At 40.7% G+C, this 27972-nt stretch overlaps 1 protein-coding gene across 1 annotated transcript in view; it reads right to left on the reverse strand.

The window, feature by feature from the left end:
- Positions 1-27972, reverse strand: part of NPHP3 (nephrocystin 3) — a gene marked incomplete at its 5' end in the record, with an annotated part of 1580737 nt that overhangs the window by 1029771 nt on the left and 522994 nt on the right. The window contains one exon of the mRNA XM_044060401.1: positions 8232-8369. Within this exon, the coding sequence (XP_043916336.1) occupies positions 8232-8369 (138 nt within the window). The remainder of the gene's footprint in view (positions 1-8231; positions 8370-27972) is intronic.

Below are 27972 nucleotides of genomic sequence, written 5' to 3' on the forward strand. Positions count from 1 at the left end.
AAAGCACCTCACTGAGTAACAGCGAACTGGCGACTGGCTTAGGAGAAGCATAGTCAGCAGTTTTGGACCTTGGCGGCCTGTCTCTGTCTTTATCTTTGTGTTTTTTCGGAATCCCCGTAGTCGGATGGCTAACCGAAGACATTTCTGGATAATTAAACAGAGAACCGCAGTATTTAGAGGCAAAAATATACCGATGACGGAGAGTGCGCTGATTAAATAAAGCACAAAACCGACAGCAAGGTACGTTGTGGTCAGGGCCTAGGTAAGGAATACAGTACAAATTAAAATCTTTATGAGGTATTTGCTTTCCGCAAGTAATGCAATTATTAGCTTTTACTGACATCGGTAAGGAGCAAGAAAAAGTTTCCGTAACGGGGTACTAAGCTTTACTTGAAGACTTCGGTTCTGAAACTCAAAAACAAAAATTTCAGGAGTCAGTCGACCGGCACTTGTGAACTGCTTCTGCTTCGGGCAACGCACGGCAAGAAAGACTGGTGTAATGGCATCGGCCTTATGTTTTATACCCCTGACGACCTGACGTCATGGAAGAAGGGACAGCAACTGACGCAGGACCCAAGACTTTGTTAATCAGGCCGACTGACTGCAACCTGTAAGCAGATAACCCAAATGTAATGACTGCAACAATGAAGCACAAAGAACATTGTGGTCCTCCAAGAGGGCATTTTTAGAGAGGCAGTGTCAGCAGGTTCAAAGGGGGGCAAGGTGAGTTTCTCTGGCACATAATTTAGATCCCAGGCAGGAATAGAGTTCCTTCTGTGTGGTCTCAAATTACCCCTTTAGGAAAAGCTTCATGTGGGTGTGCAATAAGATAGGTGAAGCACAGTACAGGCAAGTTGAGATGGCAGATACATGTACTTCTGTATAAACATCCCTGAGATGTACTCAAAGACTGAGTTGATGTCTGCCTGAGAAGGGTTGGTATTCTTGGAGTGACACAAGATGGAACATCTCTACCATTTTGCCAAGTATGATTTTCAGATATCAGGTTTCTTTGCCTATTTTAGAATGGAAAGCATGCCCATGGGCTAGGAGGCATTCTTTGAAGTCAAACCCCAGTCCTCCAGGCTGTTAACCTGAGAGTGACTAGGTAAGGATGGAATACAGATCCCTTGGCTAGGCTGAGCAGATCATTTCCTGCAGTAGGGTGTGGAATCCCACTTTGCTGTGTCAAGAGAAGGAAGAACCAGTATTACCTCAGTCAGAGGGGGCCAACTAGGATCATGTCTGTCTGCCCTGACTTTTATCAGTACCCTGGGGTTTGGAGGCAAGGGTGGGAATGCATACATGAACAAGTGTGTCCATGTGAAAGAGAAAAAATCTACTTTCCAAGTCCCTGTCAGTTCAGTTCTGCAGCAGAACGTCTGTACTTGACTGCTCTGGTGGTAGACGAGCGTTTCTACTGAGGGGATCCCCCTATTGTTAAGTAAAGTCCAAGAGCACCTCTCCCTTCAGCATCCACTCCCTGGGGTCTAAAAAACTGCTGCTTAGTGAATCTGCCAGGGTATTGTTCTGACCTAGAATATAAGACACTGTGAGAACTAACCTCAGTTCTTCAGCCAACATCCAAATCTTCTTGGTGAGGCTATACAAAGGGTAAGACAGGTTTGCTTCTTTTTGACCACATGACTGTTGTGTTGTCTGCTCAGATCTGCAAAGTTCCTGGGCTTACATTCTGCTGAAAGGCCTTTATGGTCAGGCAGACTGTTAGTAGCTCCTTCTGATTTCTAAGCAGTTTTCTCTGCTATGGTGTCCATATGCCCTACACTTTCAGGAAACCTAAGTGGGCCCCCACGGTATGTCTGAACTCTCAGAGGTGGGGGTCTTATCTGCTTCTGGTAAAGGGAAATTTGCCACTGGGTTCTGCACTATGGTGTCCTTCTACCATAGCAGTTCCTTTTTCAGGCATAAGGGAGAGGCACTAGGGTATTATCCAGGGGTTGAGAGTGAGGTTCCCAAGCATATTTTAGGAACCACTGAAGTTTTCTCGTGTGTAACTTTGCAAGTGGGGTCATGTAACCCAAAATCATAAGAAATTGCTGAGATGTGTTTTAGAAACAGGCTAGTCAGGTAGTTTAAGAAATATCCAGGGAATTGTTATGGCTAGGCTTGCATAGACCCTAGGGCCGATAGCCTAGTACCAACCTATGAACCTATGAATGAATTTCATTACCAGAAGTATGGGAGAAAAGGCATACATAAGTCAGAGGAAGCAAAAAGATCAGTGATGTTGGCCCCAGTGACTGAAGATTTTATTCACCACTGTCTAAGGGACCCACTCATGAGTTCGAAGGATGGACCTGCTCAAACTGTCTGCTAGCACACTGAAGTCCTTTGGATATGCATTGCTATGAGAAAGAGATGGGAAAAAATTGCCCACTGCCATACTCTCAAGGATTCCCAGGATAGTGTGTAGGATCAGGCTCCCCCTTGCTTGCTGATGTACCAGACTACTGCTGTGTTGTCTGTTAGGATGGGAATCACAACCTTTGGGGAGATGGTCCTAAAAGGACCTACAACGCAAGAAAGACCACTCTAATCTCCAAGACACTGATATGAAGACTGGTCTCTGACTGTGATCAAGAAGCTTGGACCATCTTCCCTTTGTAATGTCCTCTACCCCCACTCCAGGAGGGAGGCATCCGTGCTTACAGTGACCATTGGAAGAGGTCGGGAGAACTGTCGACCTTCCAAAACCACCAAAGTTGTTAAGTGGGATCTGCAAATGGGTGTCAGACAAATCAGAGGATGATAGTTGGGAGCACTATACTTAGACTCCAATGAAGGGCCCTCATGTAATATCTCACTAGGGGAGCCAATGTGATTACCAAGGCCATCAGTCCTAGCAGTTGGAGAACGAATCTTGAAAGAGTAGAGGGATGATTGTGAAACTTAACAGCTACCTGATACAATGAGATCCTGGACTCTGGAAGTTTGCATATTTGACTAACTGTATCCAGGAGGCATCCACTGAACTCTTACCTGTTGGGTAGATATCAACTGACTGAGTGATTGACTGTAATAACTAATTTATGAACAAGATGAAGTAAGATGTCCCACTGGTGAGACTAAATGGTAGTGCCCTAAATTGGAAGTGATTAGCTCCCAGCTGGAAATGGAGAAATCTCCGGCTATCTTGATATGATAGTAGGCATCCTGGAGATCTACAGTGCACAATAGGTTTCCTCAGTACAGGCAGAATGGAGTGAACCATGACCATCCACAACCTTGACTATTTTGCAAACTGACTGAGGTGGTTTAAGTCCAAAATTGACCTGAGGTCCCACCTCTTTTTTGGAATTAAAAAGAACCTTGAACAGACTCTGGATCATAACTGGTCTGGAGGGACCTGCTGGATAACTTTTTTTTCCAGCAGCTTTGAAACATCTACTGCTGCAGATTCCATCTGACTGGATGGTACAATGGGAATCCTTTTCTTCTGCTGAGAAGGGGAAACAAATGGAATAATGTAACCTCTGGCGATTATCCTCAGCATCTATGTATCTATTGTGATAGCTTGCCAGGCTTAAGGGTGCCTCCAGAGTGTGGCAGTTAGGTAATCCTTAAGGAGCGCCGACAGGATTTCTCAGTGAAAGGACTTCAAAATCCCTGATACTACTGTTGCCAGTGGCTCTGGGGCTACATCCACTGAACACCCCACCACCACCACTACAGGAGGGTCTGTCCACAGTGGTGTTCTGATTAAATCCTTGAGACTTCCTGAACCACATCATCTTTCCACCCTTCTGGTTCCTGGAGAAGGTCCTCTGGGGAGAGGAGAAGCAGATCCAAATGGCAAACATGGTTTTACCATCTACTTCACTCCTGATAAGAGTATCCGTAACCTTTGGTCCAAAACGTGTTGAACCATCAAAAGGGGTGTTAAGGTAGGGAATCTTGAATCCAACAGCAAAGTCACACAATCGTATTCAGGCATGCCAACAGTTGGCTATACTGGTGCCTGCTGCTCTGGCTGTACCATCAGATGTATTAGAAAGCAAATGCATGGTTACATTGGACATTGACTGAAGGTTAGACAATTGGGACTCTGTATTTTTAGATGTCTACCTGTAGAAGGTACCCAAGAGGGATTTGGTGATTTCCTTTGTCGGGTTCCTCTGGAAGCAAGTCATATAGGCAAGTTAGTTCAGCACTCTAATGGCAAAAGTCAGTGACGCACAAGTCCATTTCCCAAATCTGTCCACAGCTCTCAACTATCTCTTAGGAGGATGGACAAATGTACTTCCAAGATTTCCAGCTTTGTGGCTACCACCACAACTATGACATCTACTGCCCCCCCCCCTTGCTAAAGTGTGGTCTATCATTTGGTGCAACTAAGATTTTGCCTGATTTCTTTGGAAATAGTTCCACCATATCAGGATTCTTCCATGCTTGCTGAGCTAACATATTTAAGTGCATCAGCAGGTGGTACCACCCAAGAAGTAAAAGAGCCAGCTATAAAACCCTTGTAGAACACAGACTTCTCAGGGGAGGGTGTATTGATGGACCAATCCCCCCCCTTTGCTTCATCAATTGCAGATTGTTATCAAACATGATGTCTTCCAGAGGGCATAGTAGGGACGGTTCCCCATCATCCAAGTCTGTGTCTTCTGCCACCGACTCTAGGGAGGAGTTCAAATGTCTCCTCTTACACATCTATTTTCTAGACGTCTCTCTCATTAGGATGTCTGGAGAAGGAACAGAATCAGACTGGCAGCTCATGTGGTGAGAACCCCCCCCCAAATGGAATGAAGCTGACTGTTCTCGTCTACCTGGATATGCAGAGTTAGATGCAGTGTCATTAGGGGTTGGTATGGAGCAAAGGGTATGGAAGACACCCCTTGACTTAGCAGGAACTCTTTTAAATGCCTCAAAAGCCGAGGAATCAGAACTGAAGAGGAAGCCTGCCAATCCAAATGGGATACAGCAACAGCCTCTCCAGCTCAGAGCCTCCCTGGGTCTGATGCAGACAATGGAGCTGAGCTATCGAACACTGAGGCTTCAAGATGAACTAACAGATCCAAAATCTCTGGAGGAGACATGACCCCCCACAACCCAGGGTTTCAGCTCCAAGACTCATCTTGATTAGACAGAATCAGAGCCTAGCAAGTAAGGGACACTACTGAAGTCAAAGTCAACAGGACTACTGGCTCTGACATGGATGCTCTGGGTATTCTCGGTTTTGTGGGCATCAGATCACTGGACTGAAATAGATAGTAAAGGAAGGGTTGTTGGACCTGTACCTGGTGCGACCGATGGGGTCAGCACAGGGAGAACCCCTAGCTGGATTTGTGTCTAGGAAAACTCCACAAGATCCTGTTGACGTCTGCCTCAGTAAGACTCCTCAATGAATGGAAGGACCTCTGCAATGATGCCATTCACAGTGGTCTCATAGGATGACTCTCTTGTAAAAAGTGAAAACAGAACTAAGGACTGACCAGCTTAGGAAAGAACAAAGGAGGAGGCATTGAAGAATGGATCCAATGGTTTTGGTACTTTCAGTGCCAGACCCAAAAGTTCTGATAGATCAGGGGACAGTTTCCTGGGTTCTTCTGATCTTCTGTCAGAATTAATCTCTTTTGGCTTTTCTTTCTCAGTCTCTCTTTCCCTTGATTTTGGTTATTCCACTCTTTTAGCTGGTGAGGCAGGAGGAATAGATGTAGGAGATGAAGACTGACTAGTGGCACCCGAAGCAGCAGGAATCAGACCTTTTTGAAACTAATTTGTCCCTGACACTGAAATAGGTACAAGCCTCACAGTCTACTTCTAAATGTGCTGCTGCCAGACAGTATGCACAAAGAGAATGCTGATTCTGTGTCGGAATTTTGTGTCATACATTTTTAAAATCCCGCAACCTTGTCAGCCACGAATCTAAGCAAGTATACCTAAACCAAAACTACATGAGTACGCACTCAAATTTTAACAAGATAATCTAAGTAAAGGACTTAAAAACACTACAGGAAGGAATAATAGCAATAAAAAACAAAGCTACCCAAGTTAGAAGCTTTAAATTTAGAGTTTAATGTTTTAAGTTTTTTTAAATGAAAATATTAAGAATAAAAAAGATGAAATGTGGCAAGAAACACACTAAAATAAATAACTCAAGACCTAGCTTGATTTCTTTTTGTCAGAGCCTCGAACAGGGGTCCTTCGTATCACGCTCCAAACAAGATCAGAATTATTTTGGGGGAAGAGAGGAAATTATGGGCAAAAGAGGAGTCAGACCCCAAGATCCACAGTTTCTGAGAAATGCAGAGGTCGGATCCAGTTGGATCCGATAACCCAATGCTTGAATCAGATGAAAAAAAGACCAGATACCATGTTTCATTCTTTTTTCAATTAAGCAAAAATGTTACCAAGCAATTTTGACGGAGAAGGGATGTTTCAGGCATGTTAGATTCCAGCAAAACATTGTACAACCATTGCCAACAGATGTTTCAGACCTTCCACATCTTCTCATTCTAAAAAAATACTGAATGAAACTGCTTGTTGTGCTGCTCAATTTCTCTTGACTTATTACTGCAAAAATATAATCTGCAGTCTTCTTTTAAGACTTACAATTAAACAACCACTTTCATTTTTTTCTACATTACCTAAATTTAATCTGGCTTACTTTTCATTGTTTTGTTACAGTTTTCTTGTAATATCCTCTTTCTTACTCACTACTTGCTGTAAAAGTTTGATGCAGTCATCTTTTGTTTATGGCCATATTTTCTGTATACTCTCTCTTTTCCATACTCTCACTTTTTTCTCCATAAATCTAAATTTCTGCAGTGTTATCATGTACACCTAATGTTACAAGCGTTATTGCTGCAGTAATCAAATATTTTTGTTATTTTCATCTACAAGCATGTAGCATGTGATAATCTTAAATGTGAATTTGACCCTCATTTTCCTGTCTGTCCAAATGGGGGTAACCAGTAGTGTACCACCGTACTCTGTCCTGGAACCACTTTTTTGTCTCTTTCTCAGGAATAAAAGAGGGTAATGGGTTCTTAACAACTAAATATGCTGATGACTTCAAACTGGGTTACATAATCATATCAATAAAAGGTGCTAAAGTTCTCCAAGATGGCTTGTATATAAACCTGCAGCAAATAATTTTTCTAGTAGGAGCTTTTAAAGAAGCTCCACGGGTTTTTAAGTGTTGTGTTTGGTTATTTTTGTGTGTGTGTGTTACCAAACGTTATTTAAAGTTTTTTATTTAATGGATTAAATGGTTCTGATGATGTCTTATTGTAATAAAGACAAAAGCGCTTAACCATTTTAAATGCACATTAACTTGAGTCCACAAGTACATTTGGCTGTTTTTTTCTTTTATTTTTAATACAATTTGTTCCAGTTCCGGGCTTGTTGGTTTATTTAAATATCTGATCTAGTTTAAAGTCTGTGTCTAGAAAATACTCTATGGAAAGTAAAACCAGATCAGGGAGTTGTTGTTGTTGGCTTTTGGCTTTTCCCGGTTAGGGGTCGCCACAGCGGAACTCCGGTCCGCTAATGATTGGTAGTAGATTTTCACGAATGCTGAGGTGCCAGCTCGACGTTCACCCTTCAACGAAGGCATGCACATTTACACATGTCTTTCGAATGCCCACCCAACCACGGGAGGACATGTAGACTACACACAGAAGGCACTCCCCGCACTCCGGCCGAGAATCGAACGAGAGAACCTCTTGCTGAGAGGCAACAACGCTACCACTGTACCACCGCAGAAGTCAAAACCAGATCAGGGAGTATAATACTAAAAATAAACAACAATAAAAAACAAAGGACAGATACATTACATAAAACCTTCCAAGATTATGGAATAAACTTCCCCAAAATGAATCCTTAACTGTCCCTTCAAAAACAAGTTTTGGTTAACTGCGATACAAAAGTATATCTGAGACAGTGAAATGTTCTACATCTGCAATCATTTCATATACCATCTTTTTGGAGGGAAGTGCCATGTCCAATAGAACACTAATACCTGCATTTCTGTCTCTGGAATCTAACTGTATTCTTTCTCAAGAAAAATATGCAGACATGTCATATATGCATACAGTCCGTTTCCAATAACATAACTGCAATTTTTATACAAGGCTATTATAGTATTTTCTATGACAGATGTCTTGGATTTCTTTTTTCAAGCATCTAACCATGAAACTTATTTCTGCATTTTCTACACTTTGCAAACTTCTGTACTTCCAACCCCAAATGCAGCATCTGTCTACCTGTATTTGATCTACAGATTCAATAATGATGATGATGCTCCCTTGGTGACAGGCAGAGAGCTTCTCCAACCAGCGAGGAAATTCTTCCAAAAGTTTAATGGGTTCCATGCACAACGATGACAATGAAGGCTGTAGCAGCTGAAAGATATACAAAGTGAGATAAAAAAATCTTCAATCTGCTATACATTTAGTTTTGCAATAAAATAACAATGATTTTACATACAACTCACACAGCAATACAGACAAAATTGCGACAGCTATCTTCTGTTAGTTACAGTAAAGTAATTGCATAACAAACAGGTCTCAGCTAACAAACAAATGAAAAATACTTTTTATAACACTGATAATGTTATACAGTTAGACAATAAATTACAGGCAAATTACTGTCGAAGGACATCAAGTAGGAGTACTGCGGGGTACTGATCTCTCCTGTATCATACAATGCTTCACAAACGAGGATGAGAACAATATTAAATAAAGGATATTTGCAGACATGCAAGCACAATAATGTACAGTAATTAAGGCATGAAATTCTTACTTATTTTGCCCATTTAGTATTTGATTTAAGCACAAATGATCAATTCCTTCTATATTCAAAAAATAACATACAAATCTGTATGATGCTAGCAATACCTACATTTAATGTTGTTCCAAACATAACTACATTTCTTCAACGTAAAAAGGAAAGAACATCTTTCTAATCTGAAAAGATTTTTTTTCCCTGTATGTTTGAACAAAGAGTGTAAACAATTTGAGGAAAAAAGATCACTGAAGGAATGAGGATATGACATTGTGTGCTGTATACCAAAGCTTCTCTGTTTTTGCATTCAGTTTGAGGATGTTGTTTTATCGAAGCAGAAATTCTACATAAAGGAATTAGCACATTTACCGGTTTCTAGTTATTTAACAAATGTACTGCCATAGTACATATTGCTACTTTATACAACACGGTAGGATATTTATCAGCTTATAGTTAATCAAGAAACATACTGCTGATTACAAAACTAAACACTGACATTACTGGGACTATCATAGCCTACTTTAAAATGGTAGAGGAAAATTAAAAAAGCCATCAATGAAGCATGAAGACCACTGGGATAAGCCAAGGTTTGGTCATCTCCCAACCTAATGAATCCACTAGCAGTACTTACTAAAAAGCATGTCTTTTATTACTTGCCCTTCTCAAGAACTGTTATATGTTTGTTGAAACCAAATGAATAAACTAAATCCCAGCAGGAGAGTTTGAAGTTACCCTACTTACACTTGAGAAATATTCTGTTTTTACACAGTGTTTATTCAGTTTATGAAACAAAGACGAACACAGACAATTCTTCTAACTATTGCTAGGTTACACCAGAAATGTGTAAGCGGTATGTTCAACAAAAATTATGGACTGTGAAAGTCAACCTGTGAAGGTGAACTTGTATCTTGTCGGTGCACTTACTGAACCAAGACTGTGTTTTAGTGATTTACAAATTATGCAAAACTGCATTATTCATTCATCTGGGCCAATAAATAAACTTTGACTTTGCAAGCTGTTTTCTGTACCTGGAAGCACAAGAGATTACTACCTCGGTGGATAATGAGGGTAGAAAACAGTTTCTTTAAACTGTCATTTAATGAAACTGCCTTGCCAGAGTTTCATCTTCCCTAGTGAAAGATTATTGTAATTTTGTTAAGCTACTTACTAAGCATTCTGCATGAGCTTATTTTTTTCCCACCCAGAATGAAAAGCTGCTTCTGAAAGTGAAAGGAATTGTGCTATATCAACTAGTATCTTTACACACGTGGAGTTGTTAAACATGTTGTCAAGATGGGACTTTTTTCTTCATGGCACGAAAATGCTTACGCTACTCAGTAAAACCTCATGCCCCTACATGGGAATTTCTTTAAAAACAGCCTTGTGTTAATCTTAAGGGTTACTGTAAGGAAGCAAAACTGCTATTTCAGTTTTAGTTTTTTATGACAACTGTCCACAAAAGAGGGAAAAAATACTGGGGACCCTAGTGCAGTGACTGACCAACAGCCACTTGTCCTACAGCAACAGGTTGCTTTAACTGCTAATTGGCATCCTGTTTCACTAGGCATCCCATCAGATAACAGATCTCTAAAAAATGAGACAGGAATATGATATGGTAGTTTGTGAAGGTTTGCAGCACCACAGTAACAGTCTCAGGATAAGTAGACTGATTGTATTGCCACATTTCACTAAGGTAGTCTCATGACCTACATGGGTTTAGATGACAAATGCCCAGGACTAGCAAAATATATTGGCAAGTGCTGGAAATTTATCTGAAACCCAGACTCAAGTTTCATAGCATGGATAGCTCAGTAAAGTCACAAGTGGCTAAAATGATTCAAATTCTAAAACTGTGGTTACAGCCTCATTTGAACAATGTATGTAAACTTTTAAAGTTATTGGCAGTAGACATGTTTAAAAGGGTACTCCCTGGTAACTTAAGAAAGTGGGTAATCCTGGATAGCCCTCTGTCTTCTCAACAGCTACTTGTTTTAGTGGAACAATTATTATTAGATGAACTTGCAAACCCTAGTTAGATTTGTATGCTCCAAAGGCTAATAAGCCTTCACACATCAGTATGTTGCTTTGCCTGCAAACAAGACAAAACTTGACCATCTAAATATATTTCTTTTAAACTCACTCACACAGAGAATATAACCAAGTACTGCACAGTTAACAGCAACACTATGCCTTCAAAAACGGTTAAAAGTCTGTACCTAAAAGTAAACTTCCAAGATGGCTGCACACTGATCAAAAGGATCATTAGAGCTTTCACAGTGTCAAACTTCAACTGTAAAAACAAGCCAGTTAAAACTTTTCACTTGGGGGAAAAATCAGTTTCTGGCTAATACTTTCTAAGTGGCACAAAAACAAATTTGGAGAAAGTAAGAGGAAATCAACCCGAAGAGGAGAATAAAAACCTCTCTGAAAATAATCACTATAGCTGTTCAGTAAAAACCGTTCAAATTTCAACTTTAGTACATGAGAAGGCATCCATTAACTTAGAGGAAAAATAAATAAAATGTACTGAGGTGTGAAAAACTGAAGGAATACATAAAGTCAAATAACAAAAGTATGGACAAGATAGAAGCTTTAACTACATATTGATATGAATTACTAAAACTGCAAAATTTAAAGGTTAAATGAAAAAAAAGCAGGTTGGGCAATAGTATTGTTTAGAAGACAGCACAGAGAGGAAACCTAAGATCTTCTACTGTACCAAAGAAATTGGAAACTACACTGCACAGTCCTAGTTTTTCATAGGAGCATGCCTCAAAGAAACCTCTGTACTCCTCTCTCTCCCCGTCTCGCTCCAACCACTCACACTATCTTTAGTGCTTAGTCTTGTGTGACCCTGTTTTTATCTGTTCCTAGCCCTGTAACACTGATGTACAGTCCTCCCGTCTATTACCTTTATCTACTAATCTCTAGAAGGGCACTGGAAAAAGGCAAGTTCCTATATTTAGCACTTATCACCACTCCCTTTCTGTTCTGTGTTTACCTGGTGTCCTTGACTCACCCGTTTTATCTAGCCCTAGGTAATTTTAACTCCAGTTGCTTTTTTCCCCTTTTTCTGCCATATTTAAAATTGTACACTTGCCTTCTTGACCATATTTTATGTCTTTCTTCCCACCTTCTACCATATTTAAAATTGACCACATTAAGACATGTACTGTCTGTCTAGGTGCTTTTTTGCTCTTCTACCTACCTGTGTGGAGATGTTTTTTTGCTGGATTCTTGGGCTGTTAGGGCATCCGAGGTCTGGAGCAACCCGCTTCATTTGACCTCCACTTTGCTCCGGCCTCAGTCTGCTCCCCTATCCTACCCCCCTCTTTCATTACATTTATACTTCCCTGACCCCTCCCATTCATTACCTCAACAACACCTTCCAATTAACTCACAAACAACCCCCCACAGACTACTCCCACATACTCACACTTCTATCTTTCTTAAGATGGCTTCCCTCACTAGTACACTCCAATACACACAATTCCTTTCATTCATTCTCACCTGCACTGCTCTTCTAGCCCTACTATTCCATACCACCTCTATATACACCACCTTAAGGCCATCTCCACAGTCATCCAGCACACACACCCTACCAGTATGACAACAATAACAGTTACTCTGACATCTCACCTTCTTTAATCTCAACACATACCCGTACTCTCACACAAAAAAAACTTCTCCCTACCAACTCCAAACTTACTCTGCCTGTCACAATACCCCACACCCCTTGCAAAGAACAATCATGCCCAAACTACTATTCACCTTCTCCTTTCACTTACTAAATGTGGGGACATCCACCCCAACTCCAACCATCCCCAAAATTACATCAACTACACTTTAATAACAACAAATATTTGTAGCATATACAATAAAATTACCGAATTTCATACATGGCTAACTACCCAGACCCCAAATATTGTAGCAGTAACTGAAACATGGCTAAAGCCACATATTTCAGATACTGAAATTTTCCCTCCAGGCTACAACATAATTTGTTCTGACAGACTTAACAGAAAGGGTGGCTGTGTTGCATTAATATACAAAAAAAACCTCCCTGAATCTCACTTCCTACCCCAAACCAGTCCCCTACCTTTCAAAATTTCAAATTTGTCCCAACATCTCTTCATATTAACAAGAAAAAGCTAACTATCACAGTAGTCTATATCCCCCCAGGCCAGAACATTCCCATTTTAGAGGAATTTCTACCATGGATAAACCTACATGTATCAAATAAAACTATAATCCTAGGAGACACAAATATTAACTGGCAAAATCTTAACTCCAACTCCCCAACCAACAGCAGAAATTTACAAATCTTTACTCAGCTTAGCAAAACTTCCACACATGGCCTATCTACAGGATCAGAATATATCTTCGATTGGATATTAGTTACCTACCCTCACAATTACTCAAAACTCTGGCACAGGGCCCAATATACTAAGTGACCACCTTCCAGCATACACCCACCAGGACTCGCTCTCAAATAGTCAAAACACACTCCTATAAAACTTCCAGAAATCTCATCTACTTTGACCAAAATAAATTCTCAAGCATTCTAAAAACCCATAACTGGCTCCCACTAAAATCCCCCCCAGACGAGTCAGTATATTGTTTTAATAAGCTCTTCTTGGATACTCTTAATAGCTTAGCCCCCCCCCCATACATATCAAGCGAACAAAAGTGAATCACAGCCCATGACTAACAAAACTGACCAAACAATGCCTCCTTCATAGAGATAAAGCATGGAAAACTTGGCAAAAAGAAAGAACACAACAAAACGAAATTAATTTCAAACAATTCATAAATAGAGCCAAGAAACTAGTAATTCAAGATAAAAAAAAAAAAAAAAAAAAAAAAAACTATTTCTCCTCTAAGCTAACAACCTTACAAAATAATCCAAAGACATTCTGGAAGTCAGTCTCCACCCTTCTCAATCCTGGCACTCTACAAAATCCATCTCCTGCACCAGAAAAGCCTCCATGGCAAATTTCCCATGACTTTAAAACCCACTTTACCACCACCATATAAAAATTAGTCAAAGACTCCTCAACAAGCCTAAACCCATACTCCCAGAATACTAATAATGTCATACAAAATGACAATGCACCACTCAATCCTGACAATTCCAATCCACCTGCAACTCACTCATTTTCTATTCAACCAGTACCCAACATCTCTCATATGTAAACTCTTTAAAAAAAACTCAAACCATGCTCTCTTTCTGCAGACAACCTTCCGCTAGAATATTTATAACTAGCAGCAAATGCAATTGCATATCCAGTTAGTATTTTTATAAACCGCTCTCTCACAGAAGGATACATCTTATATTTATGGAAAAAATCTATTATTACTCCACTACATAAAGGCAGAAACTCTCACGACCCCTCTCAAACTATTGCCCCATCTCTACACTTTCCCCGTTATCCAAAATCCTTGAGAAGTGTGTACATAACACTACTACTCAAATACCTCAATGATAATGATCTTCTGTCTCTCACTCAGCATGGCTTCTGCCCAGAGCACAGCACTATTACAGCCCTGCTCACATTCACAGACACTGTCAACAAAGCGTTCAATACAGGTCACCCCACTTCAGTAATCCTACTGGATCTAAGGCTTTTGACACAGTATCACATACCAAACTTCTGATCCAATTAATAAAACTTTTCTGCTCCCCCAAATTCCTCAACTGGTTTACATCATACCTAAACAATAGACAGCAATCTGTAAAGTGGCATAATGTCCAATCTGATTATCTGTCAAACACAGGAGCCCCACAGGGTTCTATTCTGGGACCATTACTCTTCAATATCTTTATTAACTACCTCCACAAAGTCTCACAACTAGGTAAAATTATCCAATATGCCGATGATCCAACAATAACCCCTACTTCAAACAATTTCTCTGACCTCCTCACAGTTACTCAAAATGCTTTTACAGAGATTGAATCATGGCTAAACAATTCACAACTGCTACAAAACACCAAAAAAAAAAGCAAACAAAACTTCTATTATTCTCTTCAAGACAAGCAGATATAGACTTCAAAAATTTTCTCTAAAGATGGAACTGAAATAGAAATAGTAAAATCTGTCAAACTACTAGGCATTACAATTGACAACAAACTCACCTTTGAAATACACATTCTTAACGCAATAAAGAAAACGCACTTTAAACTTGGCAAACTTTATCATCTCAAACTCTACATGGACAAACCCACCAAAACAAAACTGGTAAGTACCATAATCATCCCTGCCCTACTTTATGGTAGTGTCATCTTTACTTACCTTCACTCATCCCTCAGCAGTAAACTTCAGTCTTGCTACTATAAAATAACTAAATTTGCCTCAGAAAAGCCTAACCGCTCACACCACTGTCAAGCAATCTCTGAACTGAACTGGTCGGATTTCCCAAACTATCTCTGCTATACCCAACTAATGGTAGCCCATAAACTAATTTATAAACCAAACACCTGCCCAGCACTCTAATCAATACTACAAACTTATATTCCTACACATACCCTAAGTTCCTCCAACAAATTGCTACTAAGTGTAACCAAGCCCAATAAAAGAGCTGGACAATGCTTGTTCTCTCATAGCATTGCTAAACAATGGAACTGCTTATCCTCCCATATTACCCAAATAAACTGTATAAAGACATACAGAGTAGCATTAAAAACTTACTTCCTAAATAACCTCAAATGCCAATGTAACACAAGCAAGCCAACATAAAACCTGCACTACCTAATATTAACCCACTTCCATAGTTCAAAATAACTACTACCCTGACAACAACACAGTTCTATTACCACTAGTTTCTGTTCGGTAAGAAATGCCATGTTTTCATGCAATGCCAAAAAAAACATAAAATAAAATAAAATCTTGTACTATTCTACCAACTGTTGTCTAAGTTTTTATAAGTTTTGATACATACTGTTAAGTTATATGTCTGTGTATTCCACTTTATAATTTTTGTTAACGTTTGCATATTTCACTTTTTAAAGATTTTGTCAAGTGTCTATATTTTATTTGACTGTATTAATTGTGGAGCTTTTCACCCCTGGCCTCTACTGAAAATGGGTTCCTGATCCAGTGGACTTTCCCCGTCAACAAATGTCAATAAATACATAAAATGTAATTTTATGAAACTGCAAATAAGGAACTGGCAAGTGTTCTACAGCAAGATTTCTTAACTGAGAAGGCAGTGGTACACTGAGTATGCTCCAAACCTTGTAATGACAAAGCAACCAAGACATGTATTAGTAAAGATGCAATTATACCAACAGAAATAGTTGTTCCTGACAAAAATGTGGCATAAGGGAAAAATAATAAAGCATGGGGACAGCAGAGTGTTTGTGGAAAAGTATTCCTCACTGTACACCAGACAGGAGGGAAGCTAGTTTATCCCAGCAATCAGGAAATGTCAACAGGCACATGTGAGATTCAAGCTGCTGTATCCAACTTTCTACAGAAAGTTTTCCCTAGAAGATCAAAAGCATTTTTGGATGTAGAACTGGCTTATGTGGAAATAAAAAATGTTTATACAACAAAGAGTGAGACAGCAAGCAAAAGGGGACTTCTGCTTCTTATTCTTCTGACAGTAATTAAGCTCATATAGAGGCTTTGTCAACTTTTTCCATTGCTCCAATGGAAAATGCATGAGTGACAGAAAAACACACTGAAGTCGCCCAAAAGTAAAATCACCTTGGTGTTGAACCAGGCACTGCTGCTGGGAGAATGAGAAGATGAAGGACAAAACCAGCACCACAGTGAAGTAAGAGAATAAATAGGAGACTATAATGCATCTATCTTATTAAATATAGGAAAAGGCATGTGAAATGTGGTTTTGCAAGAAATGACTGAAGAATAACTGGAATTTTGAAGAGTTTGTTAAAATAGTGGGTAGACTGTTAAGTATATACCCCACTTTATGTTACTAATATTTAAAAGGGCACTGAAGAAATAATTGTAACTAAAACAAGTTTTTGATCTTACTATTACTTGTTTAAAAAATTAATGATGTAAATCGCATGTTATATGGAAAGTATACTTGTAAAGTGTGCAGTCGGGTATTTTAAACATGAGATGGGGATGTCTTACAATGACTGCTGTTTTAAGTTGAGGATTATAAAACAAGAAAGTACATTTCATTAGTTGCAAAGTAATCAGGCTTTATAATATAACAAGGTAAGAAAGGCTAGACAGAAACAAATTTAACTTTGTGCTCTTCTGTTGCTGGGGTAAGAGATGTAAAAGTGTGCTGATTATAGTACATGTAGAACTAAGATAATTTCGCCTAATTGTTATATATGTGGATATCTAGAATAAAGCATTTGATTTAAGTTAGAGTTTTTTCTGGAAATAGGCTTGAAAAACAAGATAAAACAATGAAGTTCTTGCATTTGTAAAGTTATTAGCTATACTTTTCCATTAGCAAAAGTTTTCAGACTACACAGGTATGTATGCAGACAATTTAATTCCTTACAAGTCATATAAAGGTACATACAATTAATCATTAGAGGGCTGAGCAGTGTGCTCTAAATGAAATAACGGACTCTTTTAAACATCTGGAAAGTACTGCTTTGAGTTGGAGACAAGAAGTCTGCAGGTGAAAGCAGTTATTCATGAAAGGTTTGAACACTGTATGCTGGATGAAATTTATAAGGCACAACGTAATTAATATTTAAACATACATTGGTAAGAATGTTAGAGGAAAAAAAAATTAAGTTTTACACTGCGGGAAGTAAATATGTTATATAAGCAGTTGCCTTCCCAACAGTGTCAGAACTTTAATGCATTTAATATAAAAAAACACTATTTAGTTTACTTTCCCAGTAAACAAATGTTAAATAAAATAAAAAAAAAATTATTTAAAAAATAGCCAGTGCACTGATTTCGTAGGGCTAAAAGTAAATGTTTACTGAAAGCAAGCAAGCTGTTTTTCATATCCAGGTGGGAGATAGAAATACAAAAGGGAACAGAAAGCAACTAGAGTAAGTCGGAACATATGTTGTAACGTGCTTTAGCCATGGCAACCTTAATTATAGATTAGGTAATACCTGTGGGTACAGCTGTCAATTTGGGGCAATTGCTCCTATCTGGAGGATTAAATATTGTTTGAAAATGTACATCATTTTTGGAGCTTACTCCAAGTTGAGGATGGGAGTTCTGAAAATCTCTTCAGAGTGTTTTCAGTGAAGCAAACTTTCAGTGAAGCAAACATTCTCGAAAAATATGAGACAGGTTTAAATGCAGATGAGACTAAGCAACTACATAACAGATCAATTTGCCACATATTAATGACTGCAAGTAAGCGAAAAGCTGGAAATATCCATTCAACAGCACTATTACGTACAATAGGTAGGAGTAATAGGTTTGTATTATAATGGGTACTCTATTCATATTATCATGGAATGTAAAAGACCTTATAGGTATGAAAAAAGCAAAGAGTACCAAATTATAATAAGAGATGTAGGGTACAAATAGCAATGTTGCAGGAGACACATTTGGATACAAATGAACACGTGAATTTAAAAATAAAGGATTTCAGGGGTAGACATTCAACAGAATATCAAGGGAAAAGGGAAAGGGGAGCAATAATATTGATTGCCAGAGGGGCTCCAGTAATGAGAGGGAAAATACATAATAATGGTATATTTTTAGTAGTAAGGGGTTTCCTGACAGGGGAGGATTATGCTGGCATAGTTTCATAAGTGATTTCTAAGCTAATGACCCCTAAAGGGCTATTGAAGCCATAATACAGGAGCAAGATAATTAAAACTGGTTTTGAAGCTGAATGCTAGTTTAATGACCTTCAAGTATTATGAAGTGGAACAACAAAAGATTTGTACCATCTTACTTCCAGTTGTTTATCTGTTTGTTTTGGGCTTGTGCACATTCTCTGGTTTGGTTCTCAGGCAGTGGGGACAACAAATATCATACAGAAGGTTAGATTCATAAAAGTAGCAGAAAAGAACTAAGCCAAAATAGGAATGGATAAATCAGATTTTAATCAATAGAGGTGACTGAAAGCAAGGGCATAGAAAGTAGATACGAGGATGCTGGAATACACTGGAGAAAAATAGCAAGTGAATTAATGCTTTGGGAGCAAATAACTAGAGAGGGAAATGTAATATACTGTGGGATGTGGCAAAAAAGGAATTTGCACTACAGGTTAGAGACTGGCTTCCCCTAACATGGATTGTTAGCAGACAAGGTAAAAGGGATAGGGGATTATTACATGAAAGACCAGCCCTGGTAGTCTTTTTAGTCGAGTCTAAAACAGAAATTGCTGTTAAAAATGAGGATAACTAATAGGGTATATAAAACATTGCATAGTAATTATAAAGAGCAACCAAAAGACATTAGAAAAGACGAGACAGAATGGAATGTCAATATACAAAGGAACAATGGAACATCTGTACAGCTCTCATAATATTTAACAAAGTATAGGTTAGGATGTTTGCTTGGAAGAGTATGCATACATATTTGTATCCTCCATGCAGATTTCGGAGGATTTTTCCTTGGTCAATAGCAAATACTGGAGCTGTGATGGGAAAGTGAGAGGAAACTTGGAACATCTGTTGAAGTCCCCGTGATTTATATACGATAAAAGTGCTAAATGTATTTTATTAAACATTTTTTCAATTCAGTTGTTGCAGACCTATGAAACTTCACCTGGCTTTTTTTTTCTTTTACTTTTGGTTTACTTTTATGGAATGTAACAAGTTGCCAGACTTTAAAAAATTCCCCATGGTATAGTTTTGTCAGAAATGCTGGGGGGAGCAAAGGGTTCTAAGTAAGGAAATGATTCTTTTGATATGAGATACAGGATCTGAATTGGCCAGATATAGTAAAGCCTTACTAATTTTAATGCTACTGGCTGCAAAAAAATTTATGAGAAAATGGAAATCAAAATCTAAAGCAACTGTAACTGAAATACTGAATAAAAGAATTGTAAGTGAGAGCTTCAAAAAGGGAAAAAGCAAACTACACAGAAATAAATGGAATATATGGGAACAACACACACTGAACAGGTGTGATATTTAAAGATCATGTGCATGTCAGCAAAATGGCAAGCCATGAAAATGTTTTATTTTTGAATTTTAATACAGGGCTTACCTTGTGTTTCCCGATGTGCACACAAAATCTGTATTTTTCTTACTTTTTCCCTCTAAAATTTATGGTATAAGATGCTGTACTTTATATCAATTTGCTTCAACCACTACACATTTGTGTAAAGGACATCATGCTTCATTGTTGAGTTGATAGTATTATGATGGGATCAGAAATGCTCAGATTCTGAATCAGAGGCCTCCAGGAACGCAGATTCCTGTGTTTTGCTTCAACACGTATTTTCAGGACAAAAAATGGAATGTGAACTCACTGGTCTAATTAAATGCCTGCAACAGCAGTGATTTACCAAAAAAAAAAATCAAATGTGAGGAGCAAGACTGGGAGCATTTTTAGAAATCAGCACCCTACAGAGGTTATGCATGCAGACAATTTATTTCCTTATAATGCAAGCTGCCTCAGGATGTAGACTTGCCCTGTTATTTAAACAGGGATTGCTGGATTCAGAGAGCATGAACACATGCTAAAGCAAAACATGTGTAGGCATAAAACAACTAGTAAGCACAAAAATGAAGGGATATGTGCATATGAAGACAAGGAATGCTCCAAAACACACAAGAGAGATGGAGACTCTAAGGTAGTGTTACTGCCTCTAGTACGACGCTACAACACACAAAAACAATAAAAAAGGACAAAAAGGGCACAACACCCTGCATAAAATGACTTCCCAAAAGTAAGAAGAAACTTACAGATAAAAGGTACCAGGTCTAAAAAAATGGAAAGTAAGAAGATAACTTTACAGGAGGTCCAGGCCAGGTAAGGAGGGAGGCATAGAAAGAAGATGTCGCAGAAGGAGAGGAGGGAGAACATGGAAAAAAGGCCCAAAGACTTAATGTTAAGATGTTAATCTTTCACATAACATTTCTTACCAGACCCTTACCCCTTCTTTCTTATCCTTCATGGCTTCCTTCCTTCCTACTGTAGTGGGGGCACTTGGCTCCTGGCTCACCCTAACCAGTTTACTGTAAATTGAAACAAACTTTGAGGTGGGAGGCCAAAAACTCCAAGTGGGGCTCATTGCAATGACACAAAAGGTGTCAAAAGGAAAGGCTCTTGAAGGGCTGTGGTAGAAGCTTGAATGAGCTATGAATGTGCTGAAATTATAGGTTTCAGTGCTGTCCAGGAAACTTCCTGGAGGGAAGCTGTTTTAGAAACAATTGTTTTCATTGATAGAAACAAGAAGGCCTTTTATACACAATTTTTGGAAACACAAAGTTTCTAAGGGTATCCTAAATTTTTGGCCTGTCCAAGATTGAAATAGATTTCCTAAATTTTCAATTCTGTCCAAATAATATCTTTTCTGATCTCTGACATCAAGATAATGTAGATTAGTGTAATGATCTGATTCAGATTGTTGATGTGTTGGTGATCAAACTCATGATGGATAAAGGTAAAAGTTTTCTGTCTTTTTAAATTTAAAATGTAAAAAGTTGAAGGACCTCAAGTTTGCTGAAACAAAATAGAAATAGAAAATTTCCCTAGAAGAATAATTCAAAGACCTCAAGAAACAAGGTCACTTTAAACAGAAGGCTCAAAGGGGTTCCGCAGAAAGAAGAAAAGCACTAAAGATTTCCTTTCTTGAAGGGAAGTTTAATTGGAAAATTAAAAGGAAAAGAGATTTTAGGAGAAGGGAATGGGTTCAGAAGGGGGGATAATATTAGGAAAATAGAAATCAAGAAGAGCCCCTTTGATGAAAGCTCTATCTGAATTTTCTGTAAAAAAAACAAAAAAAGAATGAATGATCTCAGCTTGGAAGAAAAGAGGAGAGGAAGAAGATGAGTTATGAAGGGCCTACTAAGCATAGAACTTTTACTTCCCAAATAAAAAATTTGCAGCCTTATGGAAATTAGAGAAAACGCTGGAACTTAATATTAGTAAAGTCACTATGGATTGGCTTGTTCAATTAAGGAAGAGGATTGGAAATCTCTGGAAAGAAGGGGCTGAAAGGACAAGATTGGACGAAGGAAGAGATGCCATGCTGTGAGGTCATAAGTATTGCTGATTGTGCAGATGATGGAGCTGTGAATCAGTAGAACCATGGCTGGGTCCAGATGCTGGGACTGGGGAGGCCATGTTGTGATGGAGGATGAGGAACCAAAGAATCAAAACTGTAAACAGTAAGGGAGATGAAATTCAATTGAAAAGGGGAAGGGGACGGGAAGTGGTGAGCCAATCCTGGGACAAGGTAAAGATGGGATGGCAGAGGAAGTGGGCGAGAGAGGGAAGTACAAACGCTCTTGTGGGGGGAAGGAGGTTGAAGGGATAAACTGGACAAGGTTTTTGGGTGAGAAAAAACTGATGGGATTGAGAGGGCAGAAGAATCTGCATGAGGCCAGAGAAAGAATCTGCCTGATCAGCTGCTATCAACATGGAGAATGTTGAGTGTCCCAAGCCAGTCTGAGCTACGAGATTCCGAGTTAATACTAGGAACACTGTCATAGAGATCGCCCATTGCAGAAATCTGGGGGTTGATACACCTCCGCCTCGTTTTGTCCGCATACGAGTTGACTGTGGGATTGCCACAGACTGTCCGTCACGGATGTCTGTTGGCTGAAGAACGGACTGTTTGGAAAAGCTGCGCTAATAGCCAGGACATTTATGTGCAGATGGTAATTTAACAGGGGTATGGTCCCATTGAGCTCCCACCCATGAAGGCACCGACCCTGATAATGACCCCCTGTCCGAGGATTGGTCCCTGTCGGACGTGGTGATAGGCGAACCAGGCCTTGATGCACCGAGACGATGTGATCCACCAAGCAAGATGTTCAACACATGTTTGTGTCACCAGAATCTTGTGGCACCGCCATGGAATGACGATGATCATTGTGTGAACAGCATCCATTGTGAAGTGTTTTTGAGAGCAGAAGGGCAGGAAGAAGAGTGATGGGCAGGAGCATAAGAAGAACATTAATAGAAGATGGATGGCCTGAACCTTACAACTGGCCTGGCATGTCTGCCTTGAATTGGCTGAAGTCCCATTCTTGTTTTGCATCCACTGTTGTTCTGTAAGGGTGACTTGTGTTCTAAGCAGAATGAAAGGTGATATAGAGGATGAGCCTCTGAAACTGAGAGGGCTTTAAGGATTGACTTGACCCCAAATGCTGGAAAGATGACTGATGTAATCCCATGATTGTGATGAGTTGTGGCTTGTATAGTGCTGATGCCTGGCTTGTCGGACAGAGCCAGGGGACTGGTGATATCGATAAGCCCAGGCCTGCGTGCCTCAGGCAGTGAGACCACGCCGCAGCATATTTGGCTGACTGAGTGGAACTGAAAAGGTGAGGGCTCTCTGCTGCCAAATTGCTGACTGGAATGGGGAGGTGCCTTACTCGGAGAAAGCGCCTGTGAATTTACATCCTCCACCCATATATAAGCACATGAGTGAACTGAGATGAGCACATCCAGTTGTCCTTTGATTGGAAGATCCTGAAGTTCTAGAGGCTGTGACCGAATCTTGTCTTCTTGTTGCTGGAGCCGAATGTCTGCAAAGTCTCAATATTGGTCTTTGTTCAGGACCTTTTTTGGGTAGATTCCGGCTTGATGGTCTATTGGGGTCTCTGTGTGACCAGATTTGTCTTTTTAAACTGAAGATCTGCGCCTTGTTGGCCAATGGCGAACTCCGGGTCTACATCTCTTGAAGGGACCAGGAGGAAGGGAACTTCCTCGGAAGTGACTAACCTTGGATATGATCGGCTGTGGAATCTCTCTTGGAGACTGGGAACACCAGTCAACTGTTCACATGATAGGGAACTGCACATGTGAAAGGTCAGGGAACGACACTCCAGGGCAGGATGCTGAAAAGGCTTTTCAGGAAGAGACCTGCCGCTTGCTTGTTGAGCGGGACCCCTCTCCCCTAGGAGCCTGTTGTTGTTGTTGCCCTGCCTCCCTCGGTCTGTTGTTAACTGGACCTCAGTGTACTCCTGGGGATGGAACAAATTTCCCTCCACCCTCTTGGTCCCTTATATTGGAGGGGCCTCTATCCTGTGGACCCCTCTGTCTTCAGTGAGGGAAAGGGAGGCTCACTGCCCTCACCAAGGTTTCCAGAAAGGCACCCTTCACCTGAGGGCCAAACCACTCAGAGGTTTCAAAGGGACTTTTAAAGGGATCCTCTCAGAAAATCTAATTTGAACATTAGCTTGGCGCCCGCTAAAGCGCCATCCTGCCACACCTCTAGCCTCTAAGAGCCACACCACGCAGCAGATTGTCTCTATATGGACTTAGATCCAATTGAGATGATTAGTCCTTCTGTGGAGAGCAATAAGCCCCTTGGGCGGGTTCCGGCCTTCTAATTCTCCTTATCTTCTGGCCAATGGAGTCCAGCTCTGTCACATGTCTCTGTCAGCCTGGTGGATGTCAAAAGAAGTGGTGAAAATATCGCAGAGGAAAAGGACCTCTTTAAAGTCCCAAGCAAGAAATCCTCCGCTGGCGTCCAGGAATCCAGCCTCCCCAATTGAAGCTGCAGCAAGGACCGGGCGGGCAAAGGGATTTTCTTGGCATTGCCGGCCACCACCACCACGAGTTATAAGGAGATGTTAGGAATTGTTTGTCACTAGAAGGCCTCCTAGGGACTGGCAGCCCTAGATCCAACTCCCAGAGTCAGGAGGGGGACACGCAAGGGATGGGTCACTGGGGGAGGGCACCCCGAAGGCGGAGACACCCAGGAGGTGGACATCCTCACGCGGAGGGCTCAGGTCTACTGACTCTAGAGTCCAGGGCCCCTTCGAGTGGCCAGTTTCCACTCTGGAGGGGAGTTCTAGGATGATCTCTGAAGGAGACATCCTCAGAGGGGATCAAATCAAATCAGGGATCCCTCTGTCTGGAGATATCTCAAGCAGCTGACCAGCTTCCTCTCTGCCTCTCAGGTCCATCCTTCCTAGAGGATTCCAAAGGAGGATAGAAGGAAAAGAGGGAAATCTAGTCCTACACCTCCTGAAGGGAAAAGAGTGTGGGAGGAATAGCAACAGATGAGAGAGAGAGGGAGGCAGAGGAAGAGGACAGGACTGGGAGAAGAGGGGGACCAGACTGCGGGACACCCACTGCTGAAGTCACAGGTTTCTCAGTCTCGAGGTCTCCCTCCCAGCCACCGAGGAGCTAGGTCTTCAAAGATCTCCCCGAAGCCCAGGAACTCCGAGCTCCACCCAAGGCGAGGTCTCCAAGGGAACAGCGAGGCTCCAAAGGGTCAGATGCCACTCACAAGGTCGGAGGCACCTCCGGAAGCCCCGGACCACCAATCCGACCAATTACCGGAGGAAGGAAGAGAGGAGATAAGAGAAGGGGGCCTCCGGAACCAGGGGTATCCGCTCCTCCACCAGACTTAGTAACCACTCACTCAGTACCCAACCAAGGACTGGGGTAGACGGAAGGGAAAAACTGTAACGGGTGGACCAACAACTCCTGCGAGTTTGGGGCCAGTACCTTGGGCCAGTACCTGTGACTTGAGCACTCTCTGACCACATCGGTCCTGGTAGGTGATGACCCCCCTGACTGGGTGATCTCTGACTCATGGCCTGACGATAGAAGAGGGAAGAGGGAGGGAAAGTATCGGCGACAAGGAAGGAGACCACCTTCCTCTTCCTTCATGAAGTCGAACTCGTCCCTGTCCTGTCCGCATCGGCACCGCGAGAGCGGGCAGATGTATCGCACCCAGCCCAGCCGCCGCATCACCAGCCGGTAACGGTGATCGAGCCGATCGTCGGGGCCGATGCGAGCACCCGAGCCATGGGGTGTCGCGAGCCGATCGGACCACGCCGAGTCGGCCACGCACGTCGGGCGATCGGTCGGAACCCGAACCACAGTGGTCAGTCGCATGGCGCCCGATAGCCATCGGCGGCCGCTTGGCAGTTCAGCCCATTCCAGCGGCTCCAGCCCGACTTTATCTCTAGTTATACGAGCCACAGGCTTAGGCGAAACAGAAGCGAAACAGAAGCCTGGATCTTGCTTTTTTTGGCACTTTTTAGTGATTTTTTGAGAGGGAGAGGCCCCCTCAGAACCCCACGAATCTCTCCTCCTTTTCTCCCTGGCTGAAGGAGGGACAAATAGCACAAAGGTCCTGCAGGTGAAGAGGGCCAAATAAAAGAGGGTAGTAGACAAAGAAGGGTGACCGTCAGTCAGAGCAGTGACAGCAACAGTCTCACAGCACTGGTCACACTGAAACCCTCTTTAGACATGGTGCCCAAAACACACACACACACACACACCAGTCCAAAAAAATTAAATTGATCCCAATAGGGATATAATAAAATAAACACACACACACAGGGGGGGGGGGGGGGAAATTAATTATTAAAAAAAAAAAAAGAAAAAAAAAGACATTTCAGAAAAATTAAGTTTAAAAAGTTACTATCAAAAATAAAAAATATATAAAAGGTTTTAATAAAAAGGGCAAAAATGAATTAAAAGTGAATTATTACAGGAGCTGGTAAAGAGAATCTCCCAAGCGAAGGATCTGGGAGATCTGCCCTGCCCTGCATCATATGGGGGGGGGCGGGCTGCTGGGTAAAGGAGTTCTCGTTCTCGAGCTAAAGAAGAGTCGGAGGTGGAGAGGAGGGATCCAACCCATCAAGCAAGAATGAAGGCGAGATTGACAACTTAACATCATAGCTTTGGGTGGAAGGATTTCAAAGTTATAACACAGAGTCTTGCCAAAAGATAGATAAGCATTAGGTTAACTGCCTTTGGGGGTCATTTTAAGCCTAGACAATTTCCCTTAAAGGTGAGACTCAAATCATGTATCTTGTGAGGTAAATACCTTAACCATTAAGCCAACCCACAACCTGTTGTTGAAGTAATAACAGAGGTTAATGGATGGACTCAGAGAAGGTGAGTCTTGCCAATAAGACTCTAGTTATTAAAGTAATAAGAATGGTCAGAGGAGAAATTGACAGGAAGGACCTATAGTGAAGAATACATTAAAATAAATGTATGTTGAAAGATGAGCAAGAAATAGAAGAACTTTATACTGAACAAAAACATAAGAGGAGCCTGATTAGAATTCTAAGCTTCGCCCTGCTGCACTAAAGCACAATGATGGTTAAAAAAAAAAAAAAAAAAAAAAACAGAAGCATGACTCTAAGGGTAAAGAACATACAAAAAATAAAGAATAGAAAGGGACACTGGAAGTACTCATGGAGGAAGAAAATTATTTTCATGAGCTGCCTTTTGTAAGGAACGAAATAGATGAAGGGGAAAAGCCTGCACCAGTATTTGTAGAGGAAGAGGCCATAGCTTCTACTTCAAATCGGGATGATAATGACAGAAATACTGACAGAGATAAGCCATGTAAACTTCAAGTAGGCTCGGTGAAAAGACAATACACTAAACAGAGCTAAAAAAAGAGAGAGCGAGAGACAGAGCGAAGAGTAGATGGACAACTAAAGAAAGAACTAAATTACATACCCCAACTTTTAACTAATAAATTACCTGTTCTGCAGGGTAACAATAGACAGAGATCAGCAACCAAAACAGTTCCAAGATCTTTTAGAATACCTGTAAAAAGGACAGTACATAGCCATATATGAGATTTCACTAAGGGATGAATATGGCAAAAACTTGGCTTTTAGCCAGATTCTGTTGGTCTGCTATTATGAAGGACACACAACTTTTGTGCAGTCTGCCCAAAGTGTCAAAGGCCAGCATCTAACCCAAGATTTAAGAACTCTAACATCCTTAACCATTCTGGGTGCCCCTTCTGAAAGCAATAGTAATGGACATTGTGGGTTCATACCACTTGTAAAACACAGCATTGGCAATCATGATATTTTATTAATTATCTATTCAACAAAATGTTTTGAAGCAGTATCCCTATGAACAATTAGCACAAAGGTCATAAGAAAATAAATAGTAATGCATTTTTTTTCTATATAGGTATTCCCAAGGGAATTCTTACTGACCAAGGTACCACATTCATATCTAGAGTAATACATTAATTCTTATCAATTTTACAAAGCAAAACGGTTAAGAGTGCTAGTATACCCCCTCAAACAGATGGGAACACTAACACAACTTTAAAATATGCATGATGGAAGGCTATAGAAGAGGACAGAAAATGGGACCATCTGCTCCTATATCTCCTCTGCTGCAACAG

The sequence above is a fragment of the Protopterus annectens genome, chromosome 2.part0 (genome assembly GCF_019279795.1).
Source record: "Protopterus annectens isolate FY-2018-M chromosome 2.part0, PAN1.0, whole genome shotgun sequence".
Lineage (NCBI taxonomy): Eukaryota > Metazoa > Chordata > Ceratodontiformes > Protopteridae > Protopterus > Protopterus annectens.